The sequence below is a fragment of the Manis javanica genome, chromosome 11 (assembly GCF_040802235.1).
Source record: "Manis javanica isolate MJ-LG chromosome 11, MJ_LKY, whole genome shotgun sequence".
NCBI classification, from domain to species: Eukaryota; Metazoa; Chordata; class Mammalia; order Pholidota; family Manidae; genus Manis; species Manis javanica.
Window position 1 is genome coordinate 52,669,781 of NC_133166.1, and position 17,305 is coordinate 52,687,085.

The following is a 17,305-nucleotide window of genomic DNA, read 5'->3' on the forward strand; positions in this document are numbered from 1 at the left end:
GCTTTCATACCAGTTTTGGGTGGCTGCTCTATTTCTCTGCCGGTTTTGAATTTTAGTTTTTAGTTCAGTCAAAGACTTTTGAATAACACCTGAGTGATTGGTATAGAAACAACACTGTTCTCCTAAGGCTACACATAGTCCTCCTTGTTGCAAGAGCAGTAAGTCAAGTCTTCTTCTATTTTGTAGTACAACTTCTTCTAGGGAGGACAAATACTCTTCTAGCAGGGATAGAGTAAATTCTACTGTTTGGAAATTGTGGTCGATAGCATCACTGAGGGCTTTGTAATTTTTATCTTGGAGGACTAGAGATGCTATGCCTGTACCAGCACTGGCCAGCCCAGCCCCCAAAATGGCAGAGACTACTATGGTGGAAATAATGTCTCATTTTTGCCTGCTTAGACTCCTTTGACCTAGGGAATAGCTATCAATTATTTCTTCACCATGCACTACTATCCGGGGGATGAGTTGCACAAGAATGCAGACATCATCATGAGTTCTAAGGGTGTCAGCATGAATACAAGCAGTTATTTCTGTTTTAGAGGCCCACCAAGTGTTGGGAGGGGCTACTAGGTATGATTGTATCCCGGAATTAACACTTAGGGTCTGGCTACATAAGTGAGGGTAAGGAGGCAGATGGTTGGTGGCAACACAAAGTCTTTGCCCTGTGAGGGCCTGTAGGGTAACTCTAGGAGCACGCTCAAAATTCCCTTGGGACCACCGGCATTTGGAGGAGTCAGTCTCAGTAGAGAAATTGGCTACTAGAGCAATGCTATCATAGAAAGGGGGGTCTAGAGTCTAGGCAAAGCCAGCAGGATCAGGTTACTTCTGGTTTGGAGATATTTAATACCTGATAAGTAGCCTCTTCTAGGTGGAAGACGGGGTTAGGGATGAGGTTAAGTGGCATAGCTTTGAATCTGACCTTGGATCTGCCCTAGGCAAAGGGTAGGTAGGTCCTTCAGTAGATTTCTGAAGTTCCTCCGGGAGTGGAGGAGAGGCACTGGGTTTGGTCCCCAAATGAATGGTGGTTTATTTAAGAGTGGGGCCTCCCAGAGCATAATCGTAAAAAGAGCTCTGGGGTCTGCTCCCTCTGCATAAAAGCGAAGGCCCCACATCCTCCCTGATTTCCATTCTTCCCACTTAGTTTTTCTTATGGAGGTGAAGTGAATGTGGATCGGGTTACAGTCTAGGTTACTCCAGCAGGTAGGCCCCTTAGATTGGCTAACTTGTATCCAATCACCTTGTACAGAGGGTTTCCAATCTCTTTCCCGTAGACTCACAGCCCCAGACAGCACAGAAGAAGTGTTCTTGGCCCCCACATTTGGCCTGCTGAGACTAACTTTGGCTATGTCTGGTACAGACATAGAAATTGTGTTGACGTGTCAGGTCTCATTACCCTGGGGTCCTACACCCTATTCCTTGGGTTGGACATGGGTACTTGGGGTCCCCTCTTAAGCTCCAGTTTGTCCCAAACAACTTACAAACATCGAAGTACAGATTGGGGAACCATGACTTAGGGTGTCCTTCTTGTTCTGTAGAGTTGATAATGTCTCCAGTCTCGGCTTGATGATGATCCACTCAAGTCTCCTTGGGAAGTGGGGACTTCCGGCCACTGCTGCCACCATTGGTTCCAGGGTTAAAGCCTGGAGAACTAGAAGCGGCCACATGTCAGGTAATTTTTACTCTCAGAGGGTCAGTTGGATGGGCTTGAATTGTCGATGTAGACTCTTGATCTCTAGGAGTGGCCTTGACCTGAGTGTGATAGATCCATGCAGCTATTCCGTCAACTTTGGTCGCCATGGGAGTTGCTAGGATGATTGTGTGAGGTCCTTTCCAACGCGGCTCTAAGGTTTCTTTTTGATGTCTTTTGATCAGTACCAAGTCTCCAGGTTGGAAATTGTGGGGCTCCAGGGGAGGCTTGTAGTACACTGCCTCTAAGTTCTGACGTAAGGCTTCTTGGACTTGAAACAAAGCTTGTAGGGAGGAAAGAAAGTTTTAATCTTTTTGCTCAGCTAACAGATCAGCTTGCAAGTTGGGAAGAATTGGGGGAGGCCTGCCAAATAGAATTTCAAACGGGGTCATGCCTAGTCTGTAGGGAGTGTTCCTGATCTTGAACAGAATGAAGGGGAGGAGAGTCACCCAGTCACCGCCAGTTTCTAGGGTTAATTTGGTTGAAGTCTTCTTAATTGTCCGATTCATCCTTTCTACTTGACTTGAGCTTTGGGGATGATATGCACAGTGTAGCTTCCAATTAGTCCCCAATATATGGCTCAGCCCTTGTGTTACCTGAGAGACAAAAGCTGGTCTGTTGTCTGACCCAATAAAAGCGGGAAGGCCATACCTTGGAATAATGTCTTCCAGGAATTTCTTGGCAACTACTACAGCAGTTTCTCTTTTGGTTGGAAAGGCTTCTACCCAATCGGAAAAGGTATCTACAAATACTAGCAAATACTTGTAAACATATTTTCCTGGTTTGACCTCTGTAAAGTCTACTTCCCAATAGGCTCCAGGTCTTGTACCTCTTTCTCAGACCCCCTTTTCGGTTGTTCCTCCCTTCACGTTCACCAACTGGCAAACTTTACACCGAGAGACTACCTGATTGACTAATAATTGGAGGCCATGGACCTGGAGATGGGAGCTCCAGAGCAGTTCTGTCATTTGACGCTCTCCCAGGTGCGTGACCTGATGAATGTGTGAGACTAGTTGGGCAGCTAGGAAGGAGGGTAGAATGTAGTCCCCTCTTGGGTCTCGATATCATTGTCCATCTTTATGAGCATAATGTGATCCCCACTTCTGGATCTCAGACAGATCTTTCTGAGTGTACTCTGGTACTTCCGGTAAGGTGGGAGTAATAGCATTTGTTGGGGGGGGGGGTTGGCTGCTACCAGGGCCTTGGGTGCATCTGCTACGGTGGCTTCCTTGGCTGCCAAGTCTGCTTTATTATTTCCTTGGGCCACTTGCCCTTCACCTTTTTGGTGCCCAGGACAATGTATGATAGCAATCGCCTGGGGAAGCCAAATGGCCTATAGCAAGTCTAGGATCTCTTGCTTGTTTTTGATAGTTTTTCCCTCAGCTGTTAATAGTCCTCTTTCTCTGTAAATAGGCCCGTGTATGTGAGCTGTGGCAAAGGCATACCTGCTGTCAGTATATATGTTTAGCCGCTTACCTTTTGCCAATTGAAGAGCTTTGGTGAGGGCTATCAGTTCTGCTTTCTGAGCTGATGTTCCTGAGGGTAGGGGGGATGCCCATACAACTTCCATCTCTGTAGTCACTGCTGCCCCTGCATATCTTACCCCATTTTTGATGAAGCTGCTTCCATCCGTGAACCAGGTAGTATCAGGATCCAACAAGGGAACATCTCCCAGATTGGGGTGTGTCCCCTTTAGGTGGCTGAGGATCTTCTTGCACTCGTGCGAGGACGAATCTAGATTTGGATCTGGTAGCAAGGTGGCTGGATTCAATGCTTTGCTAGCAGCAAAGCGGATATGAGGCAGATTAAGGGGCAGAACTTGATAGTGGGTGACACGTGAATTTGACAGCCATCGGTTGGGAGGGCATTTTAAAACTCCCTAGATGGCGTGGGGTGTCGTGACCACAAGAGTCTGGCCCAGTGTCAACTTGTCTGCATCTTTAACAAGAAGTGCAGTGATGGCTATGATGCAGAGACATGGTGGCCTTCCGCTGGCCACTGGGTCTAATTTCTTTGATAAGCCACTGGTCTCACCCAGGGGCCCAGCTTCTGGGTGAGAACTCTTTTTGCCACTTCCCTCCATTCGTCTACATACAGGTGGAAGGGCTTGGAGACATCTGGAAGGGATAGGGCTGGGGCCTACAGGAGAGCCTCTCTGATTTTGACAAAAGCTTCTTCCATCTCAGGCATCCACGCAAAGGTGGGTTCCTGTACTCAGGTGGCTTCATATAAGGGCTTAGCTAGTTCAGAAAGCCAGGAATCCAGAGGTGGCAGAACCCTGCTGTCCCCAAGAACTCCCTGACAGCCCATCTACAGTCTGGCCTTGGTATCTGGAAAATAGTCTCTTTTCTGGCCTGGGATAGCCATCGGCGTCCCCCCACGAGTTTATATCCCAAGTAGGTGACTTCTTCTAAACAGAGTTGAATTTTTTTTTTTTTTTTTTTTTTTTTTTTTTTTTGAGAGGGCATCTCTCATATTTATTGATCAAATGGTTGTTAACAACAATAAAATTCAGTATAGGGGGGTCAATGCTCAATGTACAATCATTAATCCATCTCAAGCCTAATTCTCGTCAGTCTCCAATCTTCTGAAGCATAACGAACAAGTTCTTACATGGTGAACGAATTCTTACAGAGTGAACAAATTCTTACATGGTGAACAGTACAAGGGCAGTCATCACAGAAACTTTCGGTTTTGATCATGCAATATGACCTATAAACCATCAGGTCAAATATGAATATTCATTTGATTTTTGTACTTGATTTATATGTTGATCCCACATTTCTCCTATTATTATTATTATTTTTATTTTTAATAAAATGCTGAAGTGGTAGGTAGATGCAAGATAAAGGTAGAAAACATAGTTTAGTGCTGTAAGAAGGCAAATGTAGATGATCAGATGATCAGGTGTGTGCCTATGGACTAAGTATTAATCCAGGCTAGACAAGGGCAGCAAGACATCCACGGATGCAGAAGATTTCTCTCAAAGCAGGGGGGGTGAGGTTCTGAGCCTCACCTCTGTTGATCCCCAAATTCTCACCTGATGGCCCCCCTGCGACTGTGCCTGTCTTAGGTTGTTCCTCCCTTGAGGAATCTTACCCGTCTCTGGCTAACCAGTCATCTTCCGGGGCCATACAGGGAAATGTAAAGTTGGTAAGTGAGAGAGAAGCCATATTGTTTGCAAAGGTTAGCTTTTTACTTCTTTGCAGATTTATGCCCTGTGGCTTCTATGCCCAGCACTTGTCTCGAGGTATCTTTACCACCTGGAGGAATTATGATACTCGGTAAATTCGATATGAGGCACGAATTCTATTTAAAGTTTGTAATTAGGAAGGAAGAAGAAAAGCTATAGATGTAGCATATGAAGGAAACTTGGGAGGATTGATTATTTCTTTGACATATCTTCTTGTAGAGTACCTTAAGTATGTATAGGTTTTAAACTACTAACTAATTTGCACACACATATTGACATAATAGGAATACGGTGACATAAACAAAGCAAATCTATAATTACCAGCCATCTCCAGTGAAGCCAAGAAAACCATTTAGGCACCCTAGGCATTTGTGAAGATTTATCTATGATATGATGGATATTTTCCAACTGTACTTGAACCATCAGACAAATTAAAGCAGCCCATTTCTGGGATCTGTTCACATCCCATATGTTCTTTTAACCATAGATAGTCTATAGTCATGAGATTTTGGGGTGCTACAACTTGCACCCCTCCCAACTCCTGGTTGAGTTCCAACAGTACAGATCCAGTCAAATTCGTTGTCTCACTGTATGCACATGCCAGCCTAGACATCTCCCTCCTCCTTCTTATGGCAAGTCCAGGAGATGGTGGGCTGGATGCAGCCACAACCGCAGCATCGTCCGGATCCCTGTGGAGGCTTTTTGATGATCATCCCCCGGCACGAGTCCTCCAGAGAGTGCTGATGCCGGAAGCTCCTCCTCATATCGTATCTTAGTTCATTTTCTGGGTATCCAAGCTAGGCCTTGATCTTCTGCGTAGAAACAAACAGACCCTTTGCCCACACTTTGACATGCCCTCTATACCACTGTGCAGAACTCATTGGAGGTCAGCACACAGTAACTGCTTTTTTTTTTTTTTTTTAATTAAGAGAAAGGAATATTATCAGAAAAGAGTACCTCCATAGCTGATCATCTGACACCCTTTAAGTGATCAACATTAAGGATATTTAAAGCATGCGTTGATCTTTGATTTACCAATAGTTTTATCCTGTTAAGGAGTAATCCCCCTTTTCTTTCTTTCTTTCTTTTTTTTTTTTTTAAATTTTTAATCTACACTTACCTGAAGAATACTATGTTTACTATGCTCTCCCCTATATCAGGTCCCCCCTAACAACCACATTACGGTTACTGTCCATCAGCTTAGCAAAATGTTGTAGAGTCACTACTTGTCCTCTCTGTGTTGTGCAGCCCACCCTCCCCTTTCTCCCTCCCCCCCATGCATGCTAATCTTAATACCCCCCTTCTTCTTCCCCCCCCTTATCCCTCCCTGCCCACCCATCCTCCCCAGTTCCTTTCCCTTTGGTACCTGTTAGTCCATTTTTGGGTTCTGTAATTCTGCTGCTGTTTTGTTCCTTCAGTTTTTCCTTTGTTCCTATACTCCTCAGATGAGTGAAATCATTTGGTATTTCTCTTTCTCCGCTTGGCTTATTTCACTGAGCATAATACTCTCCAGCTCCATCCATGTTGCTGCAAATGGTTGGATTTTTCCACTTCTTATGGCTGAGTAGTATTCCATTGTGTATATGTACCACATCTTCTTTATCCATTCATCTACAGATGGACATTTAGGTTGCTTCCAATTCTTGGCTATTGTAAATAGTGCTGCGATAAACATAGGAGTGCATCTGTCTTTCTCAAACTTGATTGCTGCGTTCTTAGGGTAAATTCCTAGGAGTGGAATTCCTGGGTCAAATGGTAGGTCTGTTTTGAGCATTTTGATGCACCTCCATACTGCTTTCCACAATGGTTGAACTAATTTACATTCCCACCAGCAGTGTAGGAGGGTTCCCCTTTCTCCACAGCCTCGCCAACATTTGTTGTTCTTTGTCTTTTGGATGGCAGCTATCCTTACTGGTGTGAGGTGATACCTCATTGTAGTTTTAATTTGCATTTCTCTGATAATTAGCGATGTGGAGCATCTTTTCATGTGTCTCTTGGCCATCTGTATTTCTTCTTTGGAGAACTGTCTGTTCAGTTCCTCTGCCCATTTTTTAATTGGGTTATTTGTTTTTTGTTTGTTGAGGCGTGTGAGCTCTTTATATATTCTGGACGTCAAGCCTTTATCAGATCTGTCATTTTCAAATATATTCTCCCATACTGTAGGGTTCCTTTTTGTTCTATTGATGGTGTCTTTCGCTGTACAGAAGCTTTTCAGCTTAATGTAGTCCCACTTGCTCATTTTTGCTGTTGTTTTCCTTGCCCGGGGAGATATGTTCAAGAAGAGATCACTCATGTTTATGTCTAAGAGGTTTTTGCCTATGTTTTTTTCCAAGAGTTTAATGGTTTCATGACTTACATTCAGGTCTTTGATCCATTTTGAGTTTACCTTTGTATATGGGGTTAGACAATGGTCCAGTTTCATTCTCCTACATGTAGCTGTCCAGTTTTGCCAGCACCATCTGTTGAAGAGACTGTCATTTTGCCATTGTATGTCCATGGCTCCTTTATCAAATATTAATTGACCATATATGTTTGGGTTAATTTCTGGGGTCTCTAATCTGTTCCACTGGTCTGTGGCTCTGTTCTTGTGCCAGTACCAAATTGTCTTGATTACTATGGCTTTGTAGTAGAGCTTGAAGTTGGGGAGTGAGATCCCCCCTACTTTATTCTTCTTTTTCAGGATTGCTTTGGCTATTCGGGGTCTTTGGTGTTTCCATATGAATTTTTGAATTATTTGTTCCAATTCATTGAAGAATGTTGCTGGTAATTTGAGAGGGATTGCATCAAATTTGTATATTGCTTTCGGCAGGATGGCCATTTTGACGATATTAATTCTTCCTAGCCATGAGCATGGGATGAGTTTCCATTTATTAGTGTCCCCTTTAATTTCTCTTAAGAGTGACTTGTAGTTTTCAGAGTATAAGTCTTTCACTTCCTTGGTTAGGTTTATTCCTAGGTATTTTATTCTTTTTGATGCAATGGTGAATGGAATTGTTTTCCTGATTTCTCTTTCTATTGATTCGTTGTTAGTGTATAGGAAAGCTACAGATTTCTGTGTGTTGATTTTGTATCCTGCAACTTTGCTGTATTCCGATATCAGTTCTAGTAGTTTTGGAGTGGAGTCTTTAGGGTTTTTTATGTACAGTATCATATCATCTGCAAATAGTGACAGTTTAACTTCTTCTTTACCAATCTGGATTCCTTGTATTTCTTTGTTTTGTCTGATTGCCGTGGCTAGGACCTCCAGTACTATGTTAAATAACAGTGGGGAGAGTGGGCATCCCTGTCTGGTTCCCGATCTCAGTGGAAATGCTTTCAGCTTCTCGCTGTTCAGTATAATGCTGGCTGTGGGTTTATCATATATGGCCTTTATTATGTTGAGGTACTTGCCCTCTATTCCCATTTTGCTGAGAGTTTTTATCATGAATGGATGTTGAATTTTGTCAAATGCTTTTTCAGCATCTATGGAGATGATCATGTGGTTTTTGTCTTTCTTTTTGTTGATGTGGTGGATGATGTTGATGGATTTTCGAATGTTGTACCATCCTTGCATCCCTGGGATGAACCCCACTTGGTCATGGTGTATGATCCTTTTGATATACTGTTGAATTCTGTTTGCTAATATTTTATTGAGTATTTTTGCATCTACGTTCATCAGGGATATTGGTCTGTAATTTTCTTTTTTGGTGGGGTCTTTGCCTGGTTTTGGTATTAGGGTGATGTTGGCTTCATAGAATGAGTTTGGGAGTATTCCCTCTTCTTCTATTTTGTGGAACACTTTAAGGAGAATGGGTATTATGTCTTCTCTGTGTGTCTGATAAAATTCCGAGGTAAATCCGTCCGGCCCCGGGGTTTTGTTCTTGGGTAGTTTTTTGATTACTGTTTCAATTTCTTTGCTTGTAATTGGTTTGTTTAACTTTTGTGTTTCTTCCTTGGTCAGTCTTGGGAGGTTGTATTTTTCTAGGAAGTTGTCCATTTCTTCTAGGTTTTCCAGCTTGTTGGCATATAGGTTTTCATAGTAGTCTTTAATAATTCTTTGTATTTCTGTGGAGTCTGTCGTGATTTTTCCATTCTCATTTCTGATTATGTTGATTTGTGTTGACTCTCTTTTTCTCTTAATAAGTTGGGCTAGAGGCTTATCTATTTTGTTTATTTTCTCAAAGAACCAGCTCTTGGTTTCGTTGATTTTTGCTATTGTTTTATTCTTCTCAATTTTGTTTATTTCTTCTCTGATCTTTATTATGTCCCTCCTTCTGCTGACTTTAGGCCTCATTTGTTCTTCTTTTTCCAGTTTTAATAATTGTGATGTTAGACTATTCATTTGGGATTGTTCTTCCTTCTTCAAGTGTGCCTGGATTGCTATATACTTTCCTCTTAAGACTGCTTTCGCTGCATCCCACAGAAGTTGGGGCTTAGTGTTGTTGTTGTCATTTGTTTCTATATATTCCTTGATCTCTATTTTGATTTGTTCATTGATCCATTGATTATTTAGTAGCATGTTGTTAAGCCTCCATGTGTTTGTGAGCCTTTTTGTTTTCTTTGTAGAATTTATTTCTACTTTCATACCTTTGTGGTCTGAAAAATTGGTTGGTAGAATTTCAATATTGTGGAATTTACTGAGGCTCTTTTTGTGAGCTAGTATGTGGTCTATTCTGGAGAATGTTCCATGTGCACTTGAGAAGAATGTATATCCTGTTGCTTTTGGATGTAAAGTTCTATAGATGTCTATTAGGTCCATCTGTTCTAGTGTGTTGTTCAGTGCCTGTGTGTCTTTACTTATTTTCTGCCCGGTGGATCTATCCTTTGGGGTGAGTGGTGTGTTGAAGTCTCCTACAATGAATGCATTGCAGTCTATTTCCCTCTTTAGTTCTGTTAGTATTTGCTTCACATATGCTGGTGCTCCTGTATTGGGTGCATATATATTTAGAATGGTTATATCCTCTTGTTGGACTAAGCCCTTTATCATTATGTAGTGGCCTTCTTTATCTCTTGTTACTTTCTTTGTTTTGAAGTCTATTTTGTCTGATATTAGTACTGCAACCCCTGCTTTCTTCTCACTGTTGTTTGCCTGAAATATGTTTTTCCATCCCTTGACTTTTAGTCTATGCTTATCTTTGGGTTTAAGGTGAGTTTCTTGTAAGCAGCATATAGATGGGTCTTGCTTTTTTATCCATTCTATTACTCTATGTCTTTTGATTGGTGCATTAAGTCCATTTACATTTAGGGTGACTATTGAAAGATATGTACTTATTGCCATTGCAGGCTTTAGATTCGTGGTTACCAAAGGTTCAAGGTTAGCTTCTTTAGTATCTTACTGCCTAACTTAGCTCGCTTATTGAGCTGTTATATACACTGTCTGGAGAGTCTTTTCTTCTCTCCCTTCTTATTCCTCCTCCTCCCTTCTTCATATGTTGTGTGTTTTGTTCTGTGCTCTTTTTAGGGGTGCTCCCATCTAGAGCAGTCCCTGTAGGATGCCCTGTAGAGGTGGTTTGTGGGAAGCAAATTCCCTCAGCTTTTGCTTGTCTGGGAATTGTTTGATCCCACCATCATATTTAAATGATAGTCGTGCTGGATACAGTATCCTTGGTTCAAGGCCCTTCTGTTTCATTGCATTAAGTATATCATGCCATTCTCTTCTGGCCTGTAGGGTTTCTGTTGAGAAGTCTGATGTTAGCCTGATTGGTTTTCCTTTATAGGTGACCTTTTTCTCTCTAGCTGCCTTTAAAACTCTTTCCTTGTCCTTGATCCTTGCCATTTTAATTATTATGTGTCTTGGTGTTGTCCTCCTTGGATCCTTTCTGTTGGGGGTTCTGTATAATTCCATGGTCTGTTCGATTATTTCCTCCCCCAGTTTGGGGAAGTTTTCAGCAATTATTTCTTCAAAGACACTTTCTATCCCTTTTCCTCTTTCTTCCTCTTCTGGTATCCCTATAATACGAATGTTTTTCCTTTTGTATTGGTCACATATTTCTCTTAGTGTTGTTTCATTCCTGGAGATCCTTTTATCTCTCTCTATGTCAGCTTCTATACGTTCCTGTTCTCTGGCTTCTATTCCTTCAATGGCCTCTTGCATCTTATCCATTCTGCTTATAAATCCTTCCAGGGATTGTTTCACTTCTGTGATCTCTTTCCTGACATCTGTGATCTCCTTCCGGACTTCATCCCACTGCTCTTGCATTTTTCTCTGCATCTCATCCCACTGCTCTTGCATTTTTCTCTGCATCTCATCCCATTGCTCTTGCATTTTTTTCTGCATCTCTGTCAGCATGTTCATGATTTTTATTTTGAATTCTTTTTCAGGAGGACTAGTTAGGTCTGTCTCCTTCTCAGGTGTTGTCTCTGTGATCTTTGTCTGCCTGTAGTTTTGCCTTTTCATGGTGATAGAGATAGTCTGCAGAGCTGGTACAAGTGACCGCTGGAAGAGCTTCCCTTCTTGTTGGTTTGTAGCCTTTTCCTGGGAGAATAGCGACCTCTAGTGGCTTGTGCTGGGCAGCTGTGCGCAGACAGGGCTTCTGCTTCCTGCCCAGTTGCTTTGGGGTTTATCTCCACTGTTGCTGTGGGCTTGGCCTGGCTGGGGCTGTTCCTCCAAAATGGTGGAGCCCCGTTAGAGGGGGAGCAGCCAGGAGACTATTTATCTCCGTAAGGGGCCTCTGTGTTCCCTGCTGCCCAGGGGGTTAGAGTGCCCAGAGATCCCCAGATTCCCTGCTTCTGGTCTAAGTGACCTGTCCTGCCCCTTTAAGATTTCCAAAAAGCACTCTCCAAACCAAAACAACAACAGCAACAATGAGAGAGGGAACAGAAAGGAAAAAAAAAAAGAAAAAACACGCGATTTTTTTTTTTTTTCCTCAGGTGCCGGTCCCAGGCACCCGCGCACTGGTCCTGCTGCCCTGTCTCCCTAGCACCAGGGTCCCTGTCCTTTCAAGGCTTCCAAAAAGCACCCACCCACCGGTCCCGCAGGGAAGGAACGCTCAATATTCTTGGTCCTCAGGCACTGGTCCCACGCACCCGCTCACCAGTCCCGCCGCCCTGCCTCCCTAGCACCGGGGTCCCTGTCCCTTCAAGGCTTCCAAAAAGCACTTGGCAAAAAGAGAGAAAAAAAAGGGGAAAAACGCGCGATTTCTTCCGTCCTCAGGTGCTGGTCTCAGGCACCCACCCACCGGTCCCACAGGGAAAAATGCGGGATATTCTTTGTCCTCAGGTGCCGGTCCCAGGCACCCGCTCACCAGTCCCGCCGCCCTGCCTCCCTAGCACCGGGGTCCCTGTCCCTTTTAGGCTTCCAAAAAGCACTCGCAGAAAAGAGAAAAAAAAAAAGGGAAAAACGCGCGATTTCCTCTGTCCTCAAGTGCCGGTCTCAGGCACCCGCCCACCGGTCCCGCAGGGAAAAATGGGGGATATTCTTTGTCCTCAGGCGCCGGTCCCAGCCACCCGCTCACCAGTCCCGCCACCGTGCCTCCCTAGCACTGGGGTCCCCGTCCCTTCAAGGCTTCCAAAAAGCGCTTGCCAAAAAGAGAAAAAAAAAAAAAGGGGAAAAACGCGCGACCTCCTCCGTCCTCAGGCACTGGTCTCAGGCACCCGCCCCCAGGTCTCGCAGGGAGAAACGCGGGATATTCTTTGTCCTCCGGCGCCGTTCCCAGGCACCTCCTCACCGGTCCCGCCACCCTGCCTCCCCAGCAACGGGGGCCCGTCCCTCTAAGGCTTCCAAAAAGCGCTCGCCAAAAAAAAAAACTGCTCCGGTTTCTCTCCACCCGCCGGGAGCCGGGGGGAGGGGCGCTCAGGTCCCGCCGGGCTGGGGCTTGTATCTTACCCCCTTCACAAGGCGCTGGGTTCTTGCAGGTGTGGATGTGGTCTGGATGTTGTCCTGTGTCCTGTGGTCTCTATTTTAGGAAGATTTTTCTTTGTTATATTTTCATAGCTCTATGTGTTTTTGGGAGGAGATTTCCACTGCTCTACTCACTCCGCCATCTTGGCTCCTCCCCCCAGAGTTGAATTTTTTTAGTAGATGCTTGGTACCCTTGTTTTCCCAGTGTCATAAGTAAATCTTTAGTGGCTGCCTGACATTCTATTTCTGTCCGGGCAGCTATGAGTAAATCATCTACATATTGAAGCAGGCTCACCTCTGGGTGGAAACGCTGGTACTCACTCAGATCTTCATGGAGGGCCTCGTCGAAGATGGTCGGTGAGTTCTTGAATCCCTGAGACAACCTGGTCCACGTCAGTTGACCATTCAATACATCCTCCGGGTCTCTCCATTTAAAAGCAAACAGCGGTTGACTCGAGAGGGCTAGTGGTAAGCTGAAGAAAGTGTCCTTTAGGTCTAGGATGGTGTATACGACCCTGTCAGGTGGCAGAGAGCTCAAAAGGGTGTAAGGGTTGGGGACTGTGGGGTGGATGTCCTCCACCCATTTATTAATTTCTCACAAGTCCTGTACTGGACATAAGTCATTTGTCCCTGGTTTCTTAATAGGAAGTAGAGGGGTGTTCCAAGGCAACTGGCATGGGACTAGAATTCCCACCTGTTGCAGGCATCAGATATGAAGGGCAATGCTCAGCTTTGCTTCTTGGGGGATTGGGTACTGCCGCACATGGACAGGAATGGCAGTGGCCTTTAGTTGGACCACTATCGGTGCCCGATGCTTTGCCCATCCAATGCCTCCCATCTCGGCCCATACTTCCGGGATCTCTTTTAGTCACTTATGGAGGAGTTCATAGTTGTCTTTTTCTCTTCTCGGGTTAGGGTAAAGTCTATGTTCATCATTAAGCAATAAGGTAAGAATGCTGACAGGGGCTCCGTTCTGGTCATTTACGAAAACCGAGTCACCCTCAAAGTGGATGTGTGCTCCCACCTTGGACAGCAAATCTCTCCCCAGAAGTGGGTAGGGGCACTCAGGGATAACCATGAATGAGTGGGATACCCATCCCAATTTTAGGTCTATGGATCTTCGGGTAGTCCATGAATATAGGTTAGATCCTGTGGCTCCTTGTACCCAGGACTGTTTGGGAGAAAGGGGCCCCATGAGGTTCTTAAGAATTGAATGCTCTGCTCCAGTGTTGACCATAAAAGTCACTGGTTTCCTCTCCACGTTCAGGGTTACCCAAGGCTCGGGGAGGGGGACCGTATCCCGTCCCCCTCAGTTATCTAAGCCTTCCATCTGGAGGAACTTGGATTGTTCCCTGGCTTCTCTCTTGGGGCACTCATTTTTCCAGTGGCCTCTCCCTTTGCAGTAGGCACACTGGTCTTTTTGCAGCGGGTTCTAGCCCTTGGGGGAGGTTTTGGAATCTCGAGGGCCCCATTGTTCAGTCAGCCTTTTTAATTCTTGGTTCTGGGCAGGACCTTCTAAAGAATTAACCAACAAAATCTTAGCCAACCTGCAGGTCAGTCACTCTTCTGGGGTGTCTTGGTTATTGATCACTTAGCTGCCAAAAGTTCAGCTAGCCTTTTTCCCTCAAAACCTTCTAATCTTTGTAACTTCCATCTGATGTCTGGGGCCGATTGATTGACAAAGGCCCCAGATTGATTACCGCAGACCGGTTTTCAGCAGCTTCTGGGTCCAGGGGAGTGTAGGTCCTGTAGGCTTCCAGCAGTCTCTCAAGGAAAGCTTCAGGAGATTCTGTGGGCTCCTGTTTCACCTGACTTACTTTAGACAAATTAGTGGGATGGTGTGCCACCGTCTGGAGACCCCCCCATCAGAATCTGGCTGTAGACAGTGAGCCTCTCCTTACCTTTGTCTGTATTGAAGTCCCAGCTGGGTGTACTTGAGGGGAATCTGATGTTTATAATATCTAAATCCGTGGTTGGTTTCCCATCAACCCCTGGGACTAGTTTCTGGGCTTCAGTCAGGACTCTCTTTCTTCAGTGGTGAAGAGAACCTGTAAAAGCTGATGGCAGTTATCCCAGGTGGGCTGGTGGGTAAAAAGAACTGAATCTAACAAATCTATAAATTTACTGGGTTTCTCAGAGAAGGGGGGTTCTGCATTTTCCAATTATACAAGTCACTGGTAGAGAAAGGCCAATGAACTAAGAACTGTTGGCCATCGGGGCCTGGTGGGCCCGCTGCCCGCAAAGGTAGGGCCACTGTGCCTAGGGTGTTCTCGGGAGCTCATCGGTCTCGAGAGCGAGTATGGGGAGGACTAATCAACATAGGTGGGTCCTCTGGGTCAGGTTCCTCTTCCATAGGTGAAGGTTCAGGAGGATTGGGAAGAGGAGCGGATTCATATGATGGCGGATAGGGAAAGGATAGATCTTCCAAAGGGTGGTCTGATGGGGGGAGGACAGGATAAAGAGATGGGGCTGAAGGAACCAAGGGATTTGGATTCGACTTGTGGGGTGCCTTAGAGGAGCATGGAGCTTTTGAGGAAGCAGTGGCCACGAGGGTTGCCTTTAAAGGCAGAAGAAGGGGAGACAGCCATTTAGGTCAACTTTCCACTACAGTCTGCCAAATGGTGATGTAAGGAACATGGTCGGGGTGCCCAGGACGACTATATACAAGGTCCTTGACTCTGAAAATGGTGGGGAGGTCAAAGTGCCCTCCTCAGGCCACCCGACTCCGAACTTAGGCCATTCGTTCCTGCAAAAGATAGAAAGTTTACCCTTTTTGACAGGAAAACCAAGCTTTTTAGCCTGGGTTCGAAAGTCACTGAGGCGAGATATGAAGATAGAGGAGTAGAGGGAGTAGAGTGCGACTGGCCCATGCTGAAGAGAAACAAGAAGGCAAGACAGACAAATATGAGTATACAAACAGAGAACACAATGTAAGGGTGCCTCTTTCCAAAAAGAAACCAGATGAAGAGGGACAGACTCTCCTGTAAAAGGGCTCCATCAGGGAGAGACCTCCCTTCTCCCACCAGACTGAAAAATAAAGTCCAAAAAACAGAAGTGAGCGAGGGATGTCTCCTTGCTCACCAAGGTGCGGGGAAAAATAGTGCGTCCACCTAGTCCCCGGACCACCAGATCAGGTTTCTGTCAACAAACAGCACAAATACAAGGACACACGGCACATAAACAGGCAAACACTGCAGTCACACTCACACTTATCCGCACGCTCCACACGGTCACCAGTTATGGGAGCACGATCCCAGACGAGACCCCAAATGTTGGGTCCATGTAATCGACCTCCAAACAATCAGGAGACGCGTGGATGCAAAAGCAAGAGCGTTTATTGGGTAGCCAGCATGCTGGGGTCTTGCACTCGCAGGCGGAGACCCCAAAGTACAAGTTCATGCTTCTTTTTTACACAGGAATGAGGCCGTGCGCAGAGCGGTCGTGACCTGTTTCCCACAAAATGAAGTCATTAAAAAATGGAGTAGCTTATGCCTAGACTCTTTAGTCAGGATTCTTCAGAGATGAAGTTCCAGTACTACTTCTCCCAACTGATTTTCTCTGTCACCTTCAAGCAACTCATTGAACTCTGGGTCTCAGTTTCCTCAACAACAAAATGAAGCTGATAAACTATTCAGTCTAATTCCAAGCTTCCTTGAAATACCAGTTGAAATACTGAGTGAATTTTGAATAGGATGGGAGGAAGGTTAAGAAATGTGGGGACACTGTTCATAGACATATTCTAAGCCATCACTAACCCCTAGACAATAAACTCAGAAGAAAGTGAAATGGGGGTCAGGGAAGACTCCTTCTTAAGTGTAGGATTTCAATTCATCTTGTAACTGAACTGCCTTTGATTTAATTAATTTTCAAACCCTGTCCCCAATTTTAGGATTGAGATACAAGTAGTGGTTTTTGTTTTTACAGAAAGGGTATGTAAATGACTAAATGAGATTTCTGAATGGGTATTTAAAAAATAATATATGTATTTATTCATTTAACAAACATGTACTTAGAGCATAATATAATGCCAGATATAGCATTCCATGCTGGGGATACAAAGAGGAATTAAATACAACTCCTGCCTTTAAGGAACTCTTGATCTGTGAGCTTAAGAGGCTGATACACACCTATTTGCAATGCAATATGATAGTGTTAAATATAATAAGCACCATAGGGCAATTGAAAAGCAAGCAATTGTTTTTTTGCCTTGGAAGTTGGGAAATGTCATGGAAGACACAATATTCAATCTAGATCTTGAAAGATGAGTAGAAGTTTCACAAGCAGAGAATGTAATGAATGTATTTTTTTAAAACAAGAACAACAAAGCTAATTGTAGACTTTTGACTGTCTAAATTGAAATTAAAGAAGTTTTGTTGGGAATTATTTGAAAGCGATGACGAAAACTGCACTGTTGGGAATATATTTTCAGTAGGATAGAATTCTTCAGATATCAATTTTATCAAAAAGATTTAATGATGTTATTTGTGGACATGTAACATTGGAAATACACTTGTACTGACAGGGTAAACTAAGGAAATTTCAGTTAATGGGCAAAGAAGCATCACAGATGGTGACTGGGTAATATTATTTTTAAAATACTAAAAGT

General features: G+C 44.3%; 1 protein-coding gene across 1 annotated transcript; it reads right to left on the reverse strand.

Annotated features, from left to right (window-relative positions):
- Positions 1-1,665: 1,665 nt before the first annotated feature.
- Positions 1,666-13,936, reverse strand: LOC140844690 (uncharacterized). The gene is given in 3 exon segments (XM_073217719.1): positions 1,666-1,970; positions 3,164-3,465; positions 12,891-13,936. Coding segments are annotated over 3 exon segments (1,653 nt in total).
- Positions 13,937-17,305: the final 3,369 nt, after the last annotated feature.